This window comes from Tachysurus vachellii, chromosome 19 (genome assembly GCF_030014155.1).
Source record: "Tachysurus vachellii isolate PV-2020 chromosome 19, HZAU_Pvac_v1, whole genome shotgun sequence".
NCBI lineage: Eukaryota > Metazoa > Chordata > Actinopteri > Siluriformes > Bagridae > Tachysurus > Tachysurus vachellii.
The window spans coordinates 18,044,826-18,071,930 of NC_083478.1; the positions used below are offsets into that span (position 1 = coordinate 18,044,826).

The following is a 27,105-nucleotide window of genomic DNA, read 5'->3' on the forward strand; positions in this document are numbered from 1 at the left end:
GCAATGCCTGCTGGGAACTCTACTGTCTTGAACACGGCATCCAGCCGGACGGACAGATGCCCAGTGACAAAACCATTGGAGGTGGAGACGATTCCTTCAACACCTTCTTCAGTGAGACTGGAGCTGGAAAGCACGTCCCCAGGGCTGTGTTTGTTGATCTGGAGCCTACTGTCATAGGTAGGATTAAGATCTTATGGCACATGACTTTCAGTTACCAGTGCTCTGGACATTAATATATTTGATATTGTTATTTCCTTTAGATGAGGTCCGCAATGGAATATACCGTCAGCTGTTTCACCCTGAGCAGCTCATCACAGGAAAGGAGGACGCTGCTAACAACTATGCTCGTGGTCACTACACCATTGGCAAGGAGGTGATTGACCTGGTACTGGACAGGATCCGTAAACTGGTGAGCACCTTTTGGGCAATTACTTTATATAATTATAAGAGATTCTTTTGAAAAATCAATCTGATTGCCTGTCATCATCTGTCCAGGCTGACCAGTGCACAGGTCTGCAGGGTTTCCTGGTCTTCCACAGCTTTGGTGGTGGAACTGGTTCTGGTTTCACCTCCCTGCTGATGGAATGCCTGTCTGTTGACTACGGTAAGAAGTCCAAGCTGGAGTTCTCCATCTACCCAGCTCCCCAAATGTCTACAGCTGTGGTGGAGCCCTACAACTCCATCCTGACCACACACACCACCCTAGAGCACTCCGACTGTGCCTTTATGGTAGACAATGAAGCCATCTTTGACATTTGCCATAGGAACCTCGATATTGAGCGTCCTACTTACACCAACCTCAATAGGCTTATTAGCCAGATTGTGTCCTCGATCACTGCTTCTCTCCGTTTCGATGGTGCCCTCAATGTCGATCTTACTGAATTCCAGACCAACTTGGTGCCCTATCCCCGTATTCATTTCCCACTGGCCACCTATGCTCCAGTGATCTCTGCAGAGAAGGCTTACCACGAGCAGCTCTCTGTGTCCGAAATCACAAACGCCTGCTTTGAGCCGGCCAATCAGATGGTAAAATGTGACCCACGTCACGGCAAGTACATGGCCTGCTGCCTGCTGTACCGTGGTGATGTGGTGCCCAAAGATGTGAATGCTGCTATTGCCACCATCAAGACAAGGCGCAGCATCCAGTTTGTGGACTGGTGTCCCACTGGGTTCAAGGTGGGCATCAACTACCAGCCCCCCACAGTGGTTCCAGGTGGAGACCTGGCCAAGGTGCAGAGGGCTGTGTGCATGCTGAGCAACACCACAGCCATTGCTGAGGCCTGGGCTCGTCTCGATCACAAGTTTGATTTGATGTATGCCAAGCGTGCCTTCGTGCACTGGTATGTGGGTGAGGGTATGGAGGAGGGCGAGTTCTCTGAGGCTAGAGAGGACATGGCTGCCCTGGAGAAGGATTATGAAGAAGTTGGTGTTGACTCTATTGAAGGTGAGGGAGAGGAAGAGGGAGAGGAGTATTAAAATGTTATATAAAATTCCTTTTCTGCTGCGAGATGAAATGAATCTTTTACAACCAACAAAAAAAACACTGCATGCTATAATCTCAAAAATAAAACTCTTGTAAACTTGTTTTTCTTAAAAAAAATTTAGAAAAATATTCTAACAGAACAAAACTTCATTTATGAGTCAAAACAGTTTTAGTACCGAAATAAATACTGTGAAAAATATTAGTATTATTAAATATTAGTGAAAAACCTAACAAGGAAAGCTTTACTACACACATTATTTCATTCTGCTAGCACCGAGGTGGTGGAATGAACTTCCCTAAGATTTCTGAACAGCTAAATCACTGGCTATCTACCTCTTCCTGAAACACTTAAACTATCACTTGCTTCCATTTTCTCTTATTTTAGTTGATAGAGATTTCAAAGCACTTTTGCACATTGCTTTGGATTAAGCCGTCTGTCAAATGCTGTAAATGTTATGTAAATAATTTGGTCTGAGAACAAGGGCTTGTGCTGATATGCTGTATGTTTCACAAATTCTTGATTAATTCAAACAACTGAGTCACTGGCTATCTACCTCTTCCTGAAACACTTAAACTATCACTTGCTTATATTTTCTCTTATTTTAGTTGATGGAGATTTCAAAGCACTTTTGCACATTGCTTTGGATTAAGCCGTCTGTCAAATGCTGTAAATGTTATGTAAATAATTTGGTCTGAGACAAGGGCTTGTGCTGATAGTCTGTATGTTTCACAAATTCTTGATTAATTCAAACAACTGAGTCACTGGCTACCTCTTCCTGAAACACTTAAACTATCACTTGTTTATATTTTCTCTTATTTTAGATGATAGAGATTTCAAAGCACTTTTGCACATTGCTTTGGATTAAGCCGACTGTCAAATGCTGTATGTTATGTAAATAATTTGGTCTGAGACAAGGGCTTGTGCTGATATGCTGTATGTTTCACAAATTCTTGGTTAATTCAAACACAAAGTGTGTTTTATTCTGGTCCAGTGGGTAAAATACTTTATATTAAGATTGATATATTTTAATATAATGTTGATGTTATTCAGGTGTTTTAATACATATTAGAGAGGACTTGAACTTTCAACATATTGTGTTCTAAAAAAATGCACTAGATGGATGTCAGCTATTTTGAAATCCAATGTTTGTTCTATCTACTACTACCATGTTGGAATACTCATACTCATTGTTAAAAACCATACACATTTATGTATATTTATGTATATGTATATACATTATTTTTCCACATATATTTTCATATTTTATATAGTTTTAGCATCTTCAATAAACATGTTTCCCTTGAACTTGGTCCAGTTTACTTTTCTTTTACATATTAGAAGCATTCTAGTATGTTGGTGAGCCACTCAATGTCTACACAGCCAAATTCAAGGTAAATATAACAAATTGGTGAGCCAGCCAGGAGAGACAGATAAGAAGAGAACTCGCCAAAACCACTGGAACAAGAAGTGAACATTTTACATCAACTAATGATCAACAGACTGACTCCATGGACAGAATTCTTGGAATGCTTTGAACTTGAACTTATCAGCGCTCTCAAAAAACCCTATTTTTCAAAAGAAGCAGACGAATGTTCATAGTGTTGCACTGTTTATTATTATATTAACATTATTTTGCTACTGGATCTTATTTTTCTTAGCCAATTTTTTTTATTGAATGCCCCTCCTAGACCTTTGAGCCACATGCACCAAATTTGGATATGTTTTAGACCCTTTGTTGCTGTTACTTGATATGAGTTCCGGTACTTCCGGTACCGGGTCTCAAAATGGCCTTTTTTTTTTTTTTTTTATATAGAATCCCATTTGAACACCAAACTCGGCCAGCTCCTTTAGGGTGATACTCTGAACAAAGTGTACTGACTGGTGTACTGACTGGCTTATTGGTTTTCCTGCAGCCCCGCCCCCAATATATGCAAAATCAAAAAACTTTTCACACCATTGACATGACATCAAAAAACTCAAAACAATGAGGGTAACTTCCTGAAGGGTATTTGGATGACATCACGTGATGTCACGTGCAGCCCCGCCCCCAAAATAAAAAATACAAAATCGACATGTGATGTAACAAAACACTCTGCACAATAAGGGGAATTGCGTCATGGGTATTTGGATGATGTCACGTGATGTCACGTGCAGCCCCGCCCCAAAATAAAAAAATACCACAAAATCAACATGTGATGTAACAAAACACTCAGCACAATAAGGGGAATATATACTTGTCCTAGATACTATACTATACTATACTATACTATACTATACTATACTATACTATACCTAGACTACTTGTTCTGAGCAGGTGTTTTCAATGAACCAGGGCCCCCTGGCACCATCTCAGGGCCCACAGTTTGAGAACCAGTGGCCCAGACCACTTGTTCTGAGCAGGTGTTGTTAGTGAACCGGGGCCCCCTGGCACCATCTCAGGGCCCCCAGTTTGAGAACCACTGGCCTAGACTGCCTTTTCTGACCAGGTGTTGTCAGTGAACAGGCTGTAAAACTGTTGGCTAAGTTACAGACACTCACGAAAAACTGATGCTGATTATCTGGGAAACATCTCTAACAGCAGTCAAAATGTCGTTGTGTCAAGTTGTGAATTTGTTGTAACATTAAAACAGGAGATCATGACTTACTCTGTGCTCAAAGTGATGCTCGCAGCTCCAGTGGTTTTCTCTGTGGATGAACGAGGATGATTCTGGACATTTCCAGAATATGCTTTTTTTTCATCGGTTGCGTTAAATCTTACCCAACAACACGCTTGATTCCTGCCCAGTTCCATAGAGACAGCGGTGCAGACATATATACAGATACATTTTTGGCGCTGAGGCATATTAAATATATGATATACAGTGTTTTTCTGCGTGAGAAATACAATGTGTGGTGGAAGAGCATGAGAAAGACCGAAATGAGTGACTGTCATGCTCAATGCGTGACACTTGATAGCCCTGCTGTTTTATTCATTTGCGTCCGAAGTACTGTAGCTGTGAATAAATAGACTGACGGGTATCGTAAAATTAACTAGATAGATAGCCTGTAGTCAATGAATCTGTGATTAGTTTTAATACTAAGTTTTACAAATAGTTTTAATATTGTAAAAATGGAAAAACTGATTGTTAAGTACATAGCTAAGCATGGCTCTCAGAGAATGTTTAACGGAATAGAAAATATTGTTTATAAGCCACATGAGGGATATTTGTAAGTTTGAAAATGATCCTAAAATGCCCAAGAACAAAAAAGGAAAAATTGCCAATGCAATGGAAGGAGTTCTTACCTCATACAAGGTCACTAGGAAGACTCTAGTTGCATTAAAGGCTGAAAATGAGCAACCGTAATCTCAAAAAGAGATTACCAGGCTAGTGAAATGCTCTGGAAAGAAGAAAAGGTCAGGATGCAGAATGAGATTGCACTCCTTAGAGCTAACAACAGTATGCTTAGTTCATCTGTGGAAGCATTGTTCAAAGATTTGGAGGAAGCAAAGTTTGTTTGTCCGATTCTAATGAAAAATGGCACAGCTAAGAAAAATGCCAGTAAAACATTTATATGTGTCGCATCTATATATGTCTATGTATACATCTAAATGCATCTACATGTTGTTGAACCAAGTTCCTGAAATGTTGGATAGTGATGAGAACTCGGAAAGAGTTTCAGCAGTCAATAATCTGACTGTACAGTTAGATTCCATATGGCACCAATTCACTCAACATTGGAGGAACCACTGACCTCTACTATGATCAGAGGATTTAATACCACTGAAATAGAAGCTGTGCTTAAGAGTATTGGTAAATGTGATCCTGCCAAAGAAGACCCATCAGATTTTCTCAAACACTTGAAACAATATGGAGTCATTTACAAATTAACAGTGATGCATGTGTTTTGTTAACTTTGTGTTTTCCTGACACTTTGCCTGGAGCGTTAAATCAAAAGGTCAAAACTAAAACTTCCAATAAAGTAGAGAGGAAATAGGCACTGCTTGAATTCCTAGGCGTGATGTCATTTGACTGGGATAGAATGTCTGATGTACACTTTGATTTACTCTGATGTGCATTTTCAGAGTGATTATTGGAAAATTTTAAACTTTCAGTGGCAATCCTGACATTGCTCCAAATTATGTCAATTTCAAATCTGCTTTGATTAAGAAATGTGACCACCTCACTCATTCTGCGGTGACAATATTTGTGACCCATCTCTCTGAATATAATGACATCATTGCTAAAATGACAGTTTTACAACTGCAATGCTTAACTCAAAGAGATCCCATCCTGTGTCAGCAGTAGGTGTTAAAAAGCTCAATAAGAGTAGAGGCTCCAAGGTTTCCTAGAAAAAACAGGACCATCCTACAGGAGATAAAATATAAAGATTACTCCTTATAACCCTGATAACCTCCCGGTGTGTTATTCATGTGGCAAAGGGGGACGTATTTCCAGGGAATGCATTTTTTTTTTCTCAAGAGGACAGGCCCCAAAATTGATTTAAACCAGTTACAGGCTGCAGTCAACAAAGTCAGTAAGGAGCTCAAGAATCTGTGTAACTCCTTGCATATTATTTGCCACTAAGCAAATTTGGTATAGTCAGAAAAACAAGATGTATTTTGGTCAGGATGTGCACCATCACAAGTTGAAGTTAGTGATGATTTTATGGTAAAGAATTACAGTACCAGCATGTTTACTTGGTGAGAATGTACCTAGTAAGAGATGGTTCCACATAGATCAATAATGGTTTGAGAGTTTGACTCCTAACCCTAAGGTTGTGGGTTCGAGTCTCGGGCCGACCACGACTGAAGTGCCCTTGAGAAAGGCACCGAACCCCCCCAACTGCTCCCCGGGCGCCCCAGCATAAATGGCTGCCCACTGCGCCGGGTGTGCGTTCACGGTGTGTGTGTGTGTTCACTGCTGTGTGTGTGCACTTTGGATGGGTTAAATGCAGAGAACGAATTCTGAGTATGGGTCACCGTACAGTACTTAGCCGTATGTCATGTCACTTTCAAATCTGATGGCAATCATGAGGGCCATGTAAATAGTGCGTAAAATGTCTTTTGTATGTGTTTGTAATGTTTTCTGTGTTGTGCGAAAAAAAAGGAGGGGGCATAAATTTATTATGTTTGCAAGTGTTTTTGAGATTCACTTACCAAAAAAATAAAGATGTGGTGATGACTAGGATGGCAGCCTTCAAAACAACAACTAACTTCTTCCTCATGTGTGCTGATGACCCTAACCCAAAGTGTTAATCAGCAACCTACAATGGATCCATGTTCCAGTCCTGGTAAATCTTACAGTGTGGTCTCTAGGCAAGGATGAACGGTGCCACGGAGAGAGTATAACAGGAATGTATAAGGTATGTATAATGTGTAATGTACTAATCCTGAAGTATCTCTGTGCTGTTGCAACCAGGTCATCCACAGTCCACCTAAGAAAACATCTTCAAGTAAATCTGTCAGATGGAATTTTGTGGAGTGTACTGGGAGTTAATTAGTAAACAAGACCTTCTAATAAAACAAACCCAAGCTCAAGGCCCTAATGGGGCAGCTGGTTTCACCAACAAATGCATAATTCAATTATTACCTACAGTATTCAAGTTAATTTGGGATGTAACTTATAAAAACTGCTGTTGAATACAAAGCAAATAATTATTATAAAGTCTAATCATTGAATTATGCCAGCACAACACAGATGATTCTGTGCAGTAAGGCACAGTAAAAATGTTCTCATTGCTAGCTAGTGAGACATTACACTACCCTGTTGATGTAGTTCAGTGTGTTGAGAAATATGAAGTAAATTAATATTGTTTAGGTTGAAAAATAGATTTATTTGCATTCAATAGTACTGTTCAGCACGGTACATTTATATTTGGCATTTTGAGTGCCATGATTGATTTTCTTTCCAAGTTGCAACCAAATTCGTGTTCATTAAATCCTCTACATGGTATGAACATTTTGGAACATCTAGATTTCTCAGTGTTCTTAATATGTGCACAATTCAGCCAGTGAAATCATGACTGAATGCATTCATATGAAAACAAACCTATGAATAAATCTTTTTGTTTTTTATTTTTCATAACATGGAGATTTGTGGTTGGCACTCTGATGAGAATAAAATACACTGACAAAGTTGCATTGTAAAACACTGTCATCACAAACCACTCCAGTGCAAACGGTTACAAGCCAAACCAGATGAATGCTGTTTCAAAGCATTTATATTTAACTCTTCATATCATTAGGTCATGGGACAAGCAGCTAGGTGACGGCTTTAGGATGCATAACTACTATTTATTTCTAAATAAAATAGAATATTTGGGCAATGACTATATTCATAGTGCTTAACAACAATCTGGAATTTGATTCCAAACCAATTTGTCAATGCAAAATCCTTTGAGTTAATTTTCTAAAAGGGAGAAATTAAATCAAAACATATGTTTGCAATATTCTAAGGCAGGGGATGACATATCTTATATGTGAAGGACCAGCATAAGTGTGGGTTTTAATGCCAACCAAGCAAGGACAAAATCAGTTGATTTAACAATTGAATCGGGTATAGGTCCTGAATGGCTGGAAATGAAACCTTCTAGCAACACTGGCCTTTTGCTGGTGGTGGTTCCTCAATATTTGCAAATGTACATATTGCTAATAATGTAACATCACAATTTTAGAAAGGTAGAAAAACCCTTACCATACATGCATACAAAACCAGTTTTGTTAGAGTATTAAAATGTTGCCACTTGGTGCTTTTTAAAATTAAGTATGCAAGCACAAACATGTTCACAGTACAATGTGTCTTGAGCATAAACAACTCGGTTTTTGATCATTTTTTTTGCATACAATTCCAGACACTGTAATGGATGGAAGTGGGATTTTATATTCAGAAAAAATATAAGAAACCTTCTCAGAAACATCAGACAAAACCATACGACACACTTACAGCTAGCTATACCATCTTCCTTGTGTGAACTAAAATTCTTGACCTTTGCATTTTTCTTAAACTCACGCTTATATTTGAACAGGCAAAGATTTATTGCTGATCGTTTTCTTACCATAAGGCTTGAGCAAAGTTTGTATATATGTCATATATTTGTTTGAATATTAGTATTAGAGACTGAAGGAAAAGGCCTTATTGTGAGACTTTAAGACATCTTATGTAGTCAATTTTTTTCACCAGATCTTTTTCCTTCTTCAAATTCAAGTGATTCTCAGACTGATCAGAAACTATGGCTTTGAATGATAATCAGCAGTAAACTGGAGAACTTGACATTGCTTGATTTGTATAAAATATATTCACTCTTTTAAGTAAATGGCATTGTTAATTTGGGAAGAATCATTCTTTAAAGCAGCACAATACAGATAAAATCTTTCCATCATGTGAGAGCAAAGTTCTCTCCAGCATTCAGACACAGAAACTGTATGTCATCCTTCAATCCAACTACACAACTGTCCTTCAGGTGGCTCGAGAGGGCTTTATTGAGACTGAATCACATCAGTAAAGCCTCAAGGGGGAGCTTGTGGCATCCATTACAGCTCATCTCTCTTCTTTTTTCAATCTAGGTGCTCTTGGTCTGAAGGAAAAAAAATCTGGTTTAAAAACAGACATACTGTATACAAAGCATAATTACTTCACTTTATTGTCATTTGCAGTATCCAGTTTTCAAAAAGTGCCAAACTGTCAATTTTCTGATTGTCAAAATCAGATTACAGTAGGATAATGTATAGATATATAATTTTTTTTAAATACATTTTTTTTCAAATATTTATAGTAACTTTTTTTTTTTTTACCTTGGCCATCTTTTCATCAGGACAGGATGTGAACAAAAACAATGGCCAGTCCGATATTAAGCAGAATGACCATGCAGATCATAACCGTATTTGGCCCCTAAAAAAATACAAAAACACAATTACACACATATATAATGTAAAGCACTAAACTGGCAATTATAAGCTTATCTTAACTGTGTAATGTGAAATTTTTTTTAATGCATACATTGTCAACTTTTCTGTTCTACTGTTCAGTACTTGGTACGGCAGATCATACCGATCCGAGTCAGGTTTAGGTTCTTCAAATTATATTTACAGTTACAGCATTTGGCAGATGCCTTTTTCCAGAGCAACGTACATTTTCTCTATTTTTTTTAAATATAATTGAGCAATTGAGGGTCAAATGGCGTTACACAGTGGTCCAGCAGTAAACACTTGGTGGACCTAAGATTCTGACCATTAGTCCAAGTCCTTAACCACTAAACCTTTTTTTATTGTAACATTGAGGATCAAGCATAGAATAAACGTGTATGAAAATTAAAGTCAGGGATGCATTTTAAAAGTCTCATGACTCCTATAGTGGGACTAAATTCAAGGATTGAACATTCACTAACACATTTTTGACTTTAAGACCATTTTTGTATACCCAACCTAGCATTATCAAAGTTACTACAATTATGATTAACTGGTTACTTGAATAGAAAGGGCTTCTTAATAACTAAGAAATAAGCAGGCTTATAATTAATGTCAACTTTGTAATCTAATGTGATTTCTCAGTGAAAAATTTGGGATTAAGAAACTCAGTGCCTCTAATAAATAGTCATAATGTTGAAAAACTAAGGCATAATATTTGGGTAATTTTTTGGCTTGTTTGAAATATTTCATTTCATTCTGAGGCTCGACAAACGTGGACCTTACAACCTTGATTACATTTCGCTCAGTCTATATGTTTCTTTCCTGTCCCTTCATATCACAAAACTTTATAAATTATATGCCAAGTCCAATCATATTGAATTACTAGTGCAAAGACCTCAGTGAAAGAGAGCCTAATTAGTTATCCAGCCACTAAATGTACTTATTTTAACGTACATGTACCATGTTAAGCAAAATTTTGCATATATGACAAGTAAATATCTGCACTTTGTGTGAATGTTTTGTTAGCTATATCTAACCTCTTCTGGCGCTGTGATTTCGGTGACTTCATCAGGGGTTTTTACCAAAGTCCTCTGTCTCAGTTCAGCTTTAGGGTCCACCTTGGGAGCAGGCTTAGTAACTGGTTTGGCAATACCTTTAGGCTCTGGTTTAGGCACAACTTTGGGTTCAGGCGTAGGCACAGCTTTAGGAGGTGGGCTAGGATCATGTTTAGAAGTCGGGCTAGATTCTTTTCTTGGAGCTGGGCTTGGCTCTCGTCTTGGAGCCAGGCTACATTCCTGCCTAGGAGCAGGGCTACGGTCTCGTCTCGGAGCCGGGCTTGGTTCTCGTCTCGGAGCCGGGCTTGGTTCTCGTCTCGGAGCCGGGCTTGCTTCTCGTCTCAGAGCCGGACTAGGCTCTCGTCTCAGAGCCGGACTAGGCTCTCGTTTCGGAGCCGGACTAGGCTCTCGTTTCATAGATTGCTTAGCTTCAATTTGGTTAGCTACTTTTTTGTCTATCTTGGCCTCCTCCTTTCTCTCGGTTACTGATGCTAGGTGCTCTGGTGCAGGTTCCCTGCCCTCGTCTCTCTGCTCAGGATCTTTTTGTTCTGGGGTCACTGCTTTGGAGGATACCCTGGAGGCAGGAGGAGGTGGTTCTTCCTCATCAGTAGAGGAGATGAGGATGGTCCTTACTGGAGCTGGAGCAGGTTCTGCTGCTTTGGACTCTAAGTCCATCTTCTGTAGAGGCTTAATCTCAAGGTCAGAACCCTGCTCAACTTTGGAGTTTTGGCGGCTGGGGGATCGGGACGGACCCTTCGTGACACCAGGCTCCTCTGTGCTTGGCGCTGAAGGAGTTGAAGGACGACTGCTCTGTCTGCTCCCCGAACGACTTCCCCCTTTGCTGCTGCTACCGCCACCTCGACTGCTTCTGTCCCCATTCCAGCTACCAGGACCAAGAAGGTTAGGATCTAAGGCAGCAGAGCTGGAAGGTTCAGGTGATGGGGTACGTGCTGGGCTAATGCTAGGCTTTAGGCTCTCCATTTCATGCAAGAAGGGACTCTCTGGAGGCATCATCTCCTCCGCCAGCAGTGACTCATGCATGTCTGTGTCAGCATTCTCATTGCTCTCAGCAATTTCTTGTAGCGCTCGCTTCTTTAGGTATTCTGGGCCTAAGAGACACATATGATTCCAAACAGCTTTATTATATCTCCAAGTCTTTTTGCTTTAGTCTGTCTAATATTCATTTTAGTATTCAATACTTACTTCTCAAATAAAAGGTCAAATATATTTATACTGTAGCTAAAAACACAATTATCAAACAAATTAATTAGAATTAATAAGATGTGTAATTTTGAGTTTGACCACCATTTTAAAAATAGTCTTCAGGTTGGTCCACTCTTAAATAAAATACTGCTTTGAACACTAGGTGTCGCTGTCCCATAAACTAAACTGTAATAATCTATACAAAATAGTTTATAAAAGTTTGAACACCTCTAATTTAAACAGTAAAACTACATTCCTACATTTCTTGACTTTTTTGTTTACCTTGATGTATGATGAGATTCTTTCTTACATATATACAGTGTTATTTCTGTGATGTAGAAAATGCTCCTTATGTTCATACTGTATAACTCATGTCCATATTTACATTCGGAGCCCACATTACATTTCACCCTTCAACATGTTCCTTCGAAACACAGTACAGACAAATTTAGAAATTGAAGACTAACAGAATTGAACAACTGGGGGAGTCGATTATTCATAGCCGTGCCTTTTCTATCTGAGAAAGAAAGCTGTCATATATATGGAACAATCTATAAAGTGTGTTATTTACACTCATAGTGAAATACAAGCCTAAAGCAACTGAAGAGTGTAAATGGTTTAGAGTTGATTGAGAACTCACACAAGGCCTGAGTGCAGAGTTTGAGAATGTTGTATTAATATTTGTAGACTGTAGCTGAAGTGCGACATTTAAAAGGATACCCCGTTACATTACAGACGAGATAGTAGTAGTACATAATTATGTATTTAATTAAAAACCTATTAGTGATTTTGACCATGTCTTGGTTCTTGGTGCCGATCGCCTGGGATTTGCACACAACCCTTTTTAGAGTTTACAAAGAATGGTATGAAGGACAAAAAACAAGGTCATTAAGAAGAGAGGTCGTAGGTGAATGTTCTGAAATCCAATGAGTAACTCCAATAACTACTCTTTCGCCAGCTGATATCATCAGATACTGTTCGGTTTCACCTTAGCCTGGTTGGCCCCTGGTTGGTTCCTGGCTGATGGGAATGATACCTAATATGAATTCTGCATACTGAGATGCTTTTCATTTCACCGAAGCTGTAAAAAGTGATTATAGCCTGTCTGCTCTTATACAGCATATATTCAATCATGACACAGTGAACATTAATTTATGTATGTGACCGGCATCTGTGTGACTTTATTATTTTCATTGCTGCTACATGATTGGCTGGTTGGATTAGTACACGAATGAGCAGGTGTTCCTATTAAAGTGCCCAGTGTGTGTATATTGGGCCGTGTTGTCTGATATTGTTTCAACTCATGGAAGATTTTTTAAAATAATCTATACATGAAAGTTAACAGACATTTTCCGATGTTATTACCTGGTTGATAAAATGAAGGTGAGAGTTCTCTGGCCACTACACGTGCAATGCTGGACTCGTTGTTAGAAGCTTGAGCAGCCTGTTCACCAGCCTCTCCTTTACTCCTGGCATGGGAAGCTCTGCAGAGGAAGGAATTATGTAGTGAGATACTTCTTCTTTCACTATTAATCACTATTTCACAGACCTTAAATTGAATCCACACTACAAAAGGAAAGCTGTGTTTACTGTGCTTTCAGGCTAAGCTTACTAAATATCTGATAATTAGTCTAGGTTCATTCTGGATCCAACCATTTTGATTAAGCATGTCACGCACGTGTGAAAAACGATCAGACTGACAGCAGTCGAGTGCCTGTCAATGTGAGCACACTTCCAGTTACAAATAAGTAATGCAAAACCATTAAGCTGGGGTATAACCTCCACCCTGTGGTCTATTAATAATTCACTATAATATCAAGATAGTCTTGCACAGGTGGACAAGGCTTTGAAATTTCCCACATATATGTGCATTTTACATACACGTGAACTGTTAAACTCGTCTCTGAGTCGGAAATGCAAAGCTCTTCGTCTCACGCTGACTGTATTTTCACTTCAGCAAAGCACAGCACTGTCATTCCAAGACATTCCCCTTTGTCTTTATTTGGAAGATGGGACAGCAGTTGTCTGTCCTATTTATAAAAAGCACAAGCCCTCAGCACTAAAGAATGCCTCACCATACTCTGCTCAGGTAGTAATGGAAACGTAAAATCCAAAAACAAATATGAGACAAAATGTCACATGTCTCCAGTCTCTGTGTAAACCATGTGTAGGCAGAGATCAGGGTCACGTAATATTAGCAAGTTATTAACATGGGACTCATCAGGTATCAAGCTGGTCCTGAGCTATATTAGCAGCCAGTTTCTGACAATGAGATTTGACCATGGATGCACTGAGAACCAGTCAGTTTATTCTTAACACATAGCTTCTCTATAGTAGCGCTTTAGAACAATAAACAAATCGTGTTCTTCGGGCATAGCAACAACATAAATAATTGCATGAACACCATAACATACTGTGTGAATTTGGGCTCCTAGCCCAAAAAGCTTACTTATTATTTCTATCAGATCTCTTTTTTTTTTCAACTGCTGCATCACAGGACAGAGTAACACACACCGTGGAAAGTGCTATCTACCCTATTCCTCATACACAAACACACAGATGAACATGATTGGCTACTGTTCCTGTGATTGACAGGGGAGAGAGTAAGTAAGCCATACTTCTCACCCAGACAGCACAGCCAAGTTTTACTTCCTTGGCTCCTAGCCATAGATGGCTGTGATATTGTTAGGATACGAACTCTCCTGATGACAGACTGAATGCTTTTCTGTTGTGACACAAAGCAAAAATTATACATGATGTAGAAAGCTTTGGGGACATTCAATGGAAATTATTTGACAAACGTTTTTCTTATGCTTATGCTATTTGGGTCATGCCATATACTATGACTGTTCCTTTTCCTAAAAGAAGATACGTTTGAATAATTTGATACCATACGATCAAACTAATTTTTTTCACTATATTTTATTTTTTCATCTTTAATATTAGATTTACTGTTTTAAAATAAAGAGAGTTAAGCTTTGTATATTTCAGAGTGTCCAGTAAAATCAGCCTCTACCATCTTCCATACAAATGGATTATAAAACTTTGTGTAATTTTGCTAAGTAACAAACAAACGTATTTCTGGGGACATCTAAATTCTTAGAATTTCTATACGCTACTTGTTCCTTTTAGGTTATACTGTATTTTTATCAGCTTTTTTTGTAATGCGAACTGTTTTGTTGATCAAAATGGTTCTGTAGTGTTGTGACCTGGTGAAAGCATCCCTGTGCATAATGAGTTGGAGCACTGCAGATTGTGATTACACTGGGAATACTTTACACACTGTAACATTATCCAAGCCTCAAAATAGCCTCATCCACTTTAAGAGTGTTTAGACTGCACTTCCCAATGGTGCCACTGGAAGGGCTCATAACTGCCTGTAGTGCATCTTAGATCTCCACCTGTCCGAAAGTAGTCAACACGGTTCCTCACTCCCTGCAGGGTTCCTTAGCTTAAGGGTGCCTGATACAGTAATACAGCTGCCTCTTGTTAATTGGTCTGAAATAGTCACTCGTCCCACTCTTTGTGAAAGGCTTTTTAAACTGAGGTCTATCTCAAGTCATAAACTCATAAGCCATTGAAGTTTATGTGAAAGAAGTCATCTGAAAAAAATATGACATTCAAAGTCATATGATTCATATGATTTTTTGTCTTGGGTAGGGCATACTGGAATGACATATACAGTAAGATTCTTATATTGAAACTATTACATATTTAACACAGACAACGCCTTATAATGTTAAAGTTACTAAATACTAAATTACTAAAAGTTTACTACTCCTGTTTTGAATACCAATGATTATAGTTTCAAATTTACTAATGAACGTTATGAATTATCATCCATTTATAGTTACATTTATATTAGATGTACACAGCTGTCCCATCAGCAGCTTCCCTGTTTGCTCTGACTTTCTTCATTCATTCATTCATTCATTCATTTTCTACCGCTTATCCGAACTACCTCGGGTCACGGGGAGCCTGTGCCTATCTCAGGCGTCATCGGGCATCAAGGCAGGATACACCCTGGACGGAGTGCCAACCCATCACAGGGCACACAGACACTCATTCACACACACACTCACACACTACTAACAATTTTCCAGAGATACCAATCAACCTACCATGCATGTCTTTGGACCGGGGGAGGAAACCAGAGTACCCGGAGGAAACCCCCGAGGCACGGGGAGAGCATGCAAACTCCACACACACAAGGCGGAGGCGGGAATCGAACCCCCAACCCTGGAGGTGTGAGGCGAACATGCTAACCACTAAGCCACCGTGCCCCCCTCTCACTTTCTTGAATTTTATAAAACAAAAGCTGCAGCTTGCTACTGTAAGTTGTCTAAAAAGTTACTGGAAAGTGCTTACTGACATTGGAGACTCCTTCCATAAATGTTAATTAAATATGGCCTTACAGAAATGTACATCATATCAAAGGTTCTATGATTATTCTCTTTGTTACTAAAACTATGCTTGAAATGACTGAATTGTAATATTTAGATGTTTTGGAGACGAATATAGGTCTAAAGCACTTCCTTAAGGTTCAGTTCTCTAGTTCTTTTCAGTGCCAGAGGATTCAGTGTAGTGAACTTTAGACAGGTCCTTCTACAGCTAACTCATACCACAGTTTCTAGAGACTTTCCAGTGAAATCTGCTACCTAGTGTTAAACCAGCTATCTCACAGTGACAGCAGTTATGTAGCAGATAATTGAGCAGGAGTCCCACAGCTCATTCATTTCTAGGTGAAATAAGCAGAATGCACGAGTCTGCTTCATGTCCAGGCTTAACCTTCACGACGAAATGTAATGAAGCAAATTTGCTGAACAATGGAGTTAATGTAAAATAAAGGAAAAAAAACCCAAAAACAATTAAACAGCAAATGTATGTGTGGGTGTATACTCCATGCCTGTGTTAGCATGTGGCTAAGCAGTAGGTGGACAGACCTTTGACAGATGGCATTTACTGCAGACGAGCTGAAGCAACTCAGTCAACTGACATACACTTTGTGGCTTATAAGCAAATGGAGGAAAATATAATCTTAAAGAAAATACCAGAGAATATTTGACCTCCAATCAGAAAACATCGCCAATACCATGTTCTTTGTAGTAAAAAATTCAGATTCTTAACTGTTGGCCTTTCACCAAAAATACTTATGCCATTTGAATGGCATGAATATCACTATAGAATAAACAGGAGCATAAGTTGGAACCTCTGCAACAAGGAAGCACTCACTTTCACATGCACACTAGTTTCCTAATCTAAAATATGTTTCGCTTTCGTGTCTCAACCGGACGTAACTCCAACAGTTGAAAGTAGAAGGTTTTTATTTCAACTGCGATGAAGAAGCACCAAAGGCATTCTGTCATCTTATGTCATTTTTTTTTTGTTAACATATTGACTAACTGTCACCTTACTTTTGGTGAAATATGTATCTATATTTTTTAATGATGAAGCATAAACTATGTTGTATACAATAATTTTCACAGAATTCATAATAATATCTGATGGCTTTTCCCAGACCACCACACAAGATAAGACAAGGTTTAATAACTGAGATTCGTCTCAGATTGTCTTTGAGATAATTAATACATTTACAATGGATTAGACCAAACTATCTCTAAAGCCGATTTATTTTAAAGTTGTGGTAGCAGTTTTTATTTCAGTTCCTGAATTGCACAACAGAAAAAAAGTTTTGCCCAACTGTCAGGGGATACAGCCATAGAATAAAGGACAGGAAGTACTCTATAGGGGTGGTATACTCTCTCTGCTGTCAATCACGGTGACACAAGTCAATTGCGGGCATCTCCGAGCTCACATATGCAGATAGCCTATTCCTCTGAGTGTGTTACGCTGCCCTATGACGCAAGCATAAGCAGCAATTTTTTAGTCATTTATAGATACCTCACCGTGAGTGATGGTTGGTGTCATGCCGTCTGTCAGCTTGGTCTATATTATACCAAAGAATAAAACAAGTGGCTTGATTTATGTATGTTGTCCTGCCCAACAATGCAAAGGCAAAGTCAGGGATTTTGGCAAGTATGCTTCCTATCCAAAGCCAATAATAATAAATATCATACAGTCTTTGGCCTCTGAAAACATAAGCATATTATAAGCTGCTGGTTCCAGTGTGTCAAATATTTACATTACCCCATGTCAGGTAATGTCAATGCTGTATCAAAGAAATAGGAGAAAGGCAGACACTTTAAATACCGCCTAGTGTATTTAGAACAGGCTTCATACCATGTTATTAAAGTTAAGATGAGCTAACATTAAGATAACCTAGAGAACTTTGACTCCAGATAAAGGCTAGGTGTCGGACATCAATATACCGCCAGTGATACCATTCGCTTACAGGCTGAGTAATATTTATACCTACTGAAAGATCTGACACCACTGCTGACGCAAAGCTTTTGCATAGCCTTAAATGCTTGTGGCTTTAAAACAGGAACCAGAAACCTTCCTCGCATAGAAATGGTAGTTAAAGATACTCCATTCAACATATAGTTTTATTTTTCTCCAAATTTGATTTGAGTCCTTTCCAAAGTCCAGGACTGTCTTTGTCATATTGCTACAAATTTGTGTCAAGTGAGACAGATCAGTTCAGTTGACCAATAACACATCAACAACTCTTGTTCATTCATTCTGGACAGTATATTCTGAATTCAGAATTGGATCCAACATACAGTATATGACATATAAAACAGACGTGCAGTAGCTTGCAATAGTTTTCACCCCCACAACTGCAGCCCATTATTTAATATTTTCACATTTTACAGTGTTACAGTGGAACAATATTTCATATTTGTGAAATTTGTGGCCTGTTCATAGAAATGTTCATTCTATGGGGTGATGATTTGGGTAATTACTTCAAGTTTTTGCAGCTAAATAGTGGACAAAATTCGATTGCAGTTACTCTTAAACCACATATCTATCCCACATATCTATTGCATAAGTATTCGCCCCCTTGCTGTGAAAATAGATGGTTCCATTATACATGGTTCCAGCATCCACTTTAACAGTAACAAAGAATGACTGATCATCGGCACATTTTGTCAGAAGCTGAGTTTATGGCTTTTTCCATACAAGTCAAGTATGGCCCATTTGTTGGCTTGGATTATAAGACTTGTATTTCTGACACCCTAAATTAAATGATATGATACTAAAGATAAATAGAAGATAAACACCTTGAAACATATCAAAGGATTTTAAAACCTTCACTTTCTATTTCTTTTTAAACTAGCGGGCAGGCAAATAAAGGAACCAGCAACACAACGATACAATAAACGTGTGTACACTTTCTGAAACCTTGACTTGGATCCAGTGGTTATGTTTGTTAGTCCTGGACAGTGAAACAACATTTATTCTGGCACACGCTGTAACACACTCTACATTTACAGTTCCGTATTTGCAACAGCTATTCAAAATCTATCCTAAAATATACTACAGCAGTCTCTAAACCTCTTTCATTTCACAGGTTGAGTGAACAAGAATCAGCATAGCTTCTCTATTGTAACTCTAAAACTAAGAATGGGAGACCTCGGCTGATTGTCAGTGTCTGGGAACCGCTATCAGCTGTTACATTCTTCTGCAATTGTGATACAGCAACAGTGCGTGTCCATATTTAGGCAGGACTCTTTCCTGACACCGGGGCTACACCATTTACACCCACTGACGAGCCTGAGCTTTCACAGCACACTAGGCAATGCTCAAAATACACCGAAGCAAGCCAAACCCAGGGCTGGATCTCAATGTCAAAACTCAACCAACTTGAATTTTTTCTCAAGACAAAGTAAATAAAAAACAATTCAACAGACACAACCACATTTACAGTGCGAGAAGCAGAGCAAAGCAAAGTTCTGTATGAATCTTCCTCATTTTATATAGATGAGCTAGCAGATAAGATGCCAGTCTTTGTTATAAGACTACATGAGAAAATAATATCATTGTTTCTATTCTGGCACCAGTTAGGTTTTTTCTTTTGTAACCATAATCACAACGAGTAAAACTACAGCATTTCTTGTTACTGAGCTGGTTCCCTCAAGTGTATGCTAAAGGTAATTATCCATTTCGGGGATTAAAACTTATGTGTTAAAGGCACAAAACCTAACCTAAGCGTATCTTTTTAATGGCAGTAAAAGGTAGAGGTTAGTACAAAAGGTGAACTAGGATTTAATTATGATTAATAAATAATATTGTAAAAGAGTGCAAAAGCAGTAAAGTGCCCCAACTTGTGTTGTGCCCCAACACGACATAGAGATTCACCACAAATGGAGTCTGTGAGCTGATTGAGATGCACCCTGTATTTTGTACGACTCCCAGAGCATTTTATTACATGTACAAAAACAGTGTTTATTCTTTCATTTATATTTTATAACACAACCATGAGGCTTTGTATTACAGGTAACTATTTTGTCCAGACATGTACTGAGTAAACAACTGCACTGTTTATAATGCACAAGCAGAGAATAAGCCTATTTTGTGTTATACAGTGTCACATTAACATATAGAATTTGTCTCACTGTAATTTCAGTAACACCGTCGGAATGCTGACAAATAATAACATGTTTTATACTGAAAAAAAAACCCTTCTCAGGTAAATCTGAGACCACCGCTGTGAGAATGATCTGCTTCCTGACTGTCAGCGCATTAGAAATGTGAAAACACTCTTGGAGGATCTTCATGTACTGTAGCCTCACCACAGACAATAATAAGAGAGAGAGAGAGAGAGAGAGAGAGAGAGAGAGAGAGAGAGAGAGAGAGAGAGACAGACAGAGACAGAGAGAGAGAGAGTGAGAGAGACATAAATCTGCATGTCTCTCAGGTAAAATATTTAGAGTTCTCTGAGCCACTGACAGGCTCTGCGACTCATCACTGGGGTGCTCGCGCTTATAAACAGTAGGCTAATTTCAGGTGGTTAGGCTTTGATAAAATGTTCCCTCCTTGTAAGGAGATGCACCGATGAAAGCAAAAAAGCCTTGTGCTCACAACTGGAGAGAAGTGCATGAAGTACAGAAAAGCATATAAATCATTTACTAGAAAAAAGTCAGTGCGTTCAGTAACAGTTGAAATAATAGATGGTGTAGGGTGTAGAGAAAATATATCCTCGCTGATGGATTTAAAATACAGTACAATAATTTAAAATAATTTGTTTTTGCTTTTTTTTTTAAACATCTTTTATGAATTTTTCGAAGTCAAACATAAACTCCACATTAAGCGACTTTCTATACAAAAATGACATTATAATAATAATCTGCAAAGATCTCATTATTTTGAGAAAAGTGTTTTATAGCTACTTATAGATAACTTTGAGATATATTTGTATGCATTGCTTTACTGTTACTTGACACATTTTTATTGAATTATGCTGTAATTATTGCCCACTCCCCTCCACTTTAGCTTACTTTAGGAGAATTAAATGCCACTCCTGTCCTACGACACAATCACAATGAAGAAGAAACCTTCAACCTTTGGCATGTTTACAAGCTCGCATACTCTATGTGGATTTGTATTGGCCGCCATTACCGTAGATGGAACATCTTCTCAAGGAAGAGTTTTGCTGCACTTATTGAGTCCATCACCTCATGTAGCATTTGTGTCAGTCTTTCTGCACAGCATTCACCCAGATGCCATGTGCATGAAGGTCCATTTTCACCTCAATACATCATATTGTTTGTGGACAACACAGTGAAGTACAATAAGACTTTTACTTGATGCCTCCCAGTGTAAATTGATGGATATAATATACACATAAAGTTCTGCAACAGTTTTCCAAACCCAGATCATTTTTTACCAGGAATTACCCTGAAAATATTAAGCACTTACAACAGAATCTACTTAGAGACAAACGGCTCATTCGCATCACTACAAAGGTCAGCGGTCACACATTAAACCAAAATGGTATCTGATAGCTGACTACACTAAACCTGGGCCTCATAATTATGTCTAATTCTGCTTTGTAAAGGCCAGAAAAAGACCAGTGACTCTACCAAAAAGACAGAAAGACAAAGCATGCTGTTCTCACTGTGAGAGAAATGTTCTCCTCTGCTGAAGGCTAATAAATGAGACAGGATATGCTTTGAATGGTAATAAGTATAAGACCCACAGCAACCTAACAGGCGGACTCTTAGAATCTGCTGAATTTTTGTGGCCAAAAATGCTTGCTGGACTTTTAATGCAGTTTTTTCCAAAATATGTAATGCAATTTGTTGATTTTTATATGCATTTTTATTTTTATGCCGAAAACAACTTTTAATAGATTAGTAACTAGCAGTTGAAGACTTTACAACATGTCTTGACCCAAATCTGTGGTAATTTTGAAGAATCTCAAGCTCCTCCAAATATTACAGTGTTTGCTGGATTTTGTGTTAATTTCAGTGATAGAAAATTGCAAAATCACCTGAGAGACTGAACAGAGGTTTGAATATATACAATAATGACATGAATTACACCAAGTCATGGCTGTGTCAACTGGAGAAGTGAGAATTTGCTAATAAGGTGTTTATCCCTTAAAATTTCATGTTAATAATCTCTTCGTTTGTCTCATGGTGTAAAAAAATCTGCAGGTTACATAGAGAGAAGGAGTCTAAAAAGTCATTTTAGTGGTTACTTAAAGCTCCCTTTGTGGCCTACTTCCTTCTTTAAATCAACAGACTATAGTGATATGTTTGAAGATTGTAGACTGTGTGTGTGTGAGAGAGTTTGAGTCCACTGCCTTACTGCGATAAGCTCATGCTGGGTTTGATAAGTAAAGGCTGGTCTATTTATATAATAAAACTTATAGGATATGTTTATCGTTTATTATCTTATATTAACTCAGTTATTCCACACATGAAAGTCATTCTGTCATGAACATTGACACTGACCTTGAGTTGGCAATTTCTGATTTTTGTTTGGCAATGGCTGCGGCCCTCTGTGCTCCCTCCACACTCCTTTCCACTTTTTGCTTGATCTTGGTGCCCTTCAGTTGAATCACCTTCTTCCTCACAGCCTTCACTAGCACATTGTGTACATACTTGCCCTCCTCTTTACCGCCCTCAGCGAATGTAGTGCATCCGTATCCATGCCGTTGGTTGTCGAGCCACTCACCCTCGTACTTGAGGCCACTGGAGCGCTCGCTGATGCCGTAGCCTGAGCGCTTGTCATTCTTCCACTCGCCCATGTAAACCTCGGTGGTGGTTGCGTCAATGTCAGCCTCGACAGGTGGAAACTCATGGCCCTCACCTTCTGCTTCACTGTCACCCATGCTGATAGTAGAGTTGGCATCACTGGTTGCTGAACTGAGGCCTGATTCGCTGCGCAGGAAGCTAATCTTACTCTTCTGGCTGGAGAGGGATGTGCGAGATTCCGACTTGGTTAGCTTGCCCAGCAGTGAGCCGCGACGGAAAAGGCCTCGCTTCTTTGGTTTGGCAAGTTCAGGGTCACCGTGTAGGCTGAGCGCAAAGCCACCACGTGAAGGCCCCATTGGCTTAGATGAGGTGACAACAGTCTCCTGGCCTGATGCGTTTGTAGTGGTGATGATGGGAACATCCTGCTGCAGTAGCATGCCATTGCTGTGTTCGCTACGCAGTGAGGTTAGCGAGTTGCGCAAAGGAGAGCGCACCACAGCTGCCATACCGTATGGAACACTTTGGCGTACACCGTAGCCATGACGCATTCCACCCGTAAACTGGCCTTGGAAGGTGCCTGTCGAGTGAGCAGAAAAGACCAGTTTATATATCAGAGCAACAAAAGGCTAAATATTGTGCAGTGGTAATTCAGCAGTTCATATAGTTCACTGAGTTCTTATAGTTACTAGCATATTTGACTGGTTACTTAAATTCAGTAGATTTCATCTAAATCCCAATAAATCTAAATTATCCAAATAATGCCAAATTCGACCTTTTGTATTCTGTCAATGCAGTGAAATGTCCATGAGTGAGAAGATAATCAGAAATACTATTGTACACACTTATAAAACAAGATTTATATTTGAATATTTTACATTTAAAACACCCTGGCTGTAAAAATCACATAAACATGACATCAGTGTTCCTTGCTTATCTATACCCACTGTTCCCTGTCCTCAGTTGCAACCACAAAAGACAAGCATGTTCACATGACATATTCTAGAGCCACAAACCACTTAAGGTTTTTTACTGTGTGTCCCCGGAACTTGAGGTCAAGCAACACAAGCCTATGTTCATCATTTCCAGGACATCACACAAATGTCAGCTTTTTATCTATATTATAGTTCTGCTTCAGGTTATTCTGAACATTGTTACAATAACGATACACTGAACCAGACTGACAGAAAAGTTTTCCACTTTTTTTTAACCCACGCAATAAAAATGGCTTTACCTCATTTCTTCACTTTTTGACTTTACTTCGAGAAAAACACTACAGAACAGAGACCGGAACCCTGAGATTTTATATTCAACCCAGACTCTCTCAAACACACAGCGCGAACAGAATTCATTACAGCTTTAATTTGTAACCCCCTGCTCCCCTTTCCTTTGGCAAACACTCCTTAGTGATGGGCATTAACCCAGCAGGCCATCTGTGGTGACACCATGGTGCCACCGTAATAATCCGTTAAGCAACTGGGTTTCTGTCAGAATCCATTACTCTTTATTGTTCTTTCCAGAAGACCAGCCACCTTTAAAAGTCCTGCACACATAAAGACTGGAGGATGTGTTAAACTAACAGTGGGATTCTTGCTGTGTGGGGATCTCCATAATTTGACCCAAATTTCGGCTTCTGTTTTAACGTAAACACGTAGCAAATGACTGATGGCCCAGTACTGGCCCAAATTTCTCACTACAAATAGTCCATATAAAACAGTGGAATAACAGTGATAAATTAATCTCAATCTGATTATCATCACAACAGCTACACCACTTGGTTAAGGAATGTTATGAACTGGGATGTGGTAGCTCCGTGGGGAGCTATTGAACTACTGACCATAAGGTGCTGAGTTCAAATCCTAGAGCCACCAAGCTGCCACTCCTGGACCCCTGAGCAAGGCCCTTAACCCTCAATTGCTCAGCTGTATAAAGGAAGTAAAGATAAGTTGCTCTGGATGAGAACGTCTGCCAAAATGCCAAACATGTTATGAACCAAAATCTAAAATTTGGCCTCTTTCACTAAAGCAATCCTGAAGAAAAGTATACAGTCAATTTAAAAGGTATGGAAATTTTAAGGCTCATATTTAGACTCAGTTATTTTCAGCTATCTGGGAATTGTAGTTCATTTTTGGCTTTCTTTTTAAATTTTGAACTTTAATGATGCAATAATTTTGGACTGAAAATACTTTAATACTGCACAATAAAGCTTTGAGACTTAACTGGGTGTTGGTACAAGTTGCGAAGAAAACATTTATGAAGTCATTTCTTGACTTTATCTGTTAAATACACCCCATAGATTCTCACAATACTGATTTATTTCATTTGTCTCATTCTTTTCACAAACAGGAACAAAATGAGGTCTGACTTGATATGTAGTGATTTCTGACACTCTAACTAAGCTATTAAAACTTGAAATATTCATAGACCCCTGGGGATCCTCAGAAAACATCTTGTAGAACCACTGCCAGAGAAAATTTTGTGTTCTCGTGTACTTCACGTCAGAAAAATAGCTTTACATGAACAGACTAACACAGAGGTGTCCAATCTTCTCCACAAAGGACAGGTGTCTGTGCAGGTGCCTAAGCACATGTTCCCTCTCCCACTTCTACAGAAAAATTCACTTTGGAGCAGCAGTGAGAACGCAAACGGTTTGTATTTTACTTTTCTAACAAATACATATTACAGGACTAAATGTTAAAAGAGGAAAGGTGAGATCGAGTTGTTTGCTTCCCCAGGCAATCACCCTGATTAACAACTCACCATAATTATATTCCCTGCTTCATATCTATAAGTACTGCATTATCAGGACTGACAGTCATCACATCATCTGTATATGTCACACACACTACTGCTGCTGTATATTGTACAAAAGCATAATATTGCACAATATTGTTATTTGCACTCCCACACTTTATGTACGTAAATGATTGTTCATATTCTATATTCATATTTAATACTCATTCTGTCTATATTGTATCTCATCGTCTGCATTGTCTTGTATAGTTTGTATAGTGTTATTTATGTCTGTACTTTTGAGAGTCACAAACAGCTGGAACCAAATTCCTTGTGTGTGTCAACACACTTGGCTAATAAACCTGAATCTGAATCTAATTCTGATCAGAACATTATTATTATTATTATTATTATTATTATTATTATTATTATTATTATTATTATTATTTAACACCCTAAACTCACCGCCATCCGCGTAGGTCTCGGTGCCGTAACCATCCTGCAGACCGTTATTCCACGTGCCCTCGTATTTGGCACCGCTGCTGAGGCTCATGCGCGTACCGTACCTGCCTTTGAAGCCGTGCGTCCACTCGCCCTTATACACCCAGTGGCCTTTGGTTTCGACGCCCAGTCCGTGGCGCTTGCCCTGAGCCCAGTAGCCCTCGTACGTGTTCCCGCTTGGCCAGGTGTACACCCCGACCACCTCGAAACCGTAATTCCATGAACCGGAGAACTCGCCTTGACCCTTCGGTCCCGTGCAGATGCCGTGGCCGTGCGCTTTGCCTCCTTCCCAACCGCCGCAGTAAGCGCCGCCGTCGTCGAACTCAAAGCGACCTCCACTCATCCTTCTTCAATGGAAAAAAGGAGAGGGGTAAAAAAAACTTCAAATCAGGACTGAGAGTGTGACCTTTTCCAAAGTGACGTTAAATTATTAAAAGGTGTATTTCCTCCAAGGGGAAATCTTGTTCTTCAACTTCGGTCATCGTCGGTGCGTCTAGTCGCTGGCGCGCATTTTCTGTAGACAGCTGTTCTGTTTTATCCGAATTCCTTTTAGTTTGTTTTTTATCCACATGTATTCCACATTAAATGATGGACCTCTTCGAGAAATTGTCGGCACAGAGCGGATTTGACAAGGGAGAGGGAGTTACTTTTCTTTAGTTACATGGTTTCGAATTGTAAGGTGAGTACCATTGAGTCGAATTGGTGAGCCGGTGGTCTTTCATGGCTCTCCCCTCTCCCTGTCTCCCGTCTTTTCTCCACCGACCTCGGTTAATGTTCCAGCACTCCCAACAAGGATAACCAGACCCCGACACTGTATCCAAAAATACAGCCCAATCCTGCCCCGGCTACAAGGCCCTGCTCAACGCCGTGCCAGATCACTTGCAGTTAAAGGGGGTGGGCGAGCAAGTGGCCATATCAGGTTCAGTTTAAATCTGTGCCAAGCTGACAGGGTGTTCCAAAAAAAAATAAAAAATGCATTTTATGAATTATATATGTGAAAAGGTGCTAATCAAAGGTTTTGGATTACTGTCTTATTAAATTCCTAACTTGACCAGATTATCCCCTAAAAAATGCATAAATAAATTACTTTACATAAATAATTATTTCTTCTTCTTCTTCTTCTTCTTCAACTTTATCTATTT

The 27,105-nt window shown here is 39.1% G+C and overlaps 2 protein-coding genes across 2 annotated transcripts; one reads left to right on the forward strand and one right to left on the reverse strand.

Annotated features, from left to right (window-relative positions):
* Positions 1–1,494, forward strand: LOC132862632 (tubulin alpha chain-like). Its single transcript, XM_060894755.1, has 3 exons — positions 1–177; positions 261–409; positions 496–1,494. Exons 1-3 carry the CDS (start codon positions 57–59, stop codon positions 1,474–1,476), a joined length of 1,251 nt encoding a protein of 416 aa, XP_060750738.1. The 5' UTR covers positions 1–56; the 3' UTR covers positions 1,477–1,494.
* Positions 1,495–7,274: 5,780 nt separating this feature from the next.
* On the reverse strand, positions 7,275–26,812 carry jph2 (junctophilin 2). Its single transcript, XM_060893817.1, has 6 exons — positions 25,928–26,812; positions 22,490–23,309; positions 12,993–13,111; positions 10,407–11,533; positions 9,256–9,352; positions 7,275–9,038 (listed from the first exon to the last, which is right to left on the reverse strand). Exons 1-5 carry the CDS (start codon positions 26,304–26,306, stop codon positions 9,272–9,274), a joined length of 2,526 nt encoding a protein of 841 aa, XP_060749800.1. The 5' UTR covers positions 26,307–26,812; the 3' UTR covers positions 7,275–9,038; positions 9,256–9,271.
* Positions 26,813–27,105: the final 293 nt, after the last annotated feature.

Excerpts from the sequence above, each read along its gene's own strand:
- jph2 (XM_060893817.1), bottom strand. The coding sequence starts at position 26,306 with ATGAGTGGAGGTCGCTTTGAGTTCGACGACGGCGGCGCTTACTGCGGC. Across the intron at positions 23,310-25,927 it reads CGAGACCTACGCGGATGGCG|GCACCTTCCAAGGCCAGTTT; the intron begins GTGAGTTTAGGG and ends CTCACTCGACAG. Across the intron at positions 9,353-10,406 it reads AAATCACAGCGCCAGAAGAG|GGGCCAAATACGGTTATGAT; the intron begins GTTAGATATAGC and ends GTATTTTTTTAG.
- LOC132862632 (XM_060894755.1), top strand. The coding sequence starts at position 57 with ATGCCCAGTGACAAAACCATTGGAGGTGGAGACGATTCCTTCAACACC. Across the intron at positions 178-260 it reads TCTGGAGCCTACTGTCATAG|ATGAGGTCCGCAATGGAATA; the intron begins GTAGGATTAAGA and ends TATTTCCTTTAG. Across the intron at positions 410-495 it reads TGGACAGGATCCGTAAACTG|GCTGACCAGTGCACAGGTCT; the intron begins GTGAGCACCTTT and ends TCATCTGTCCAG.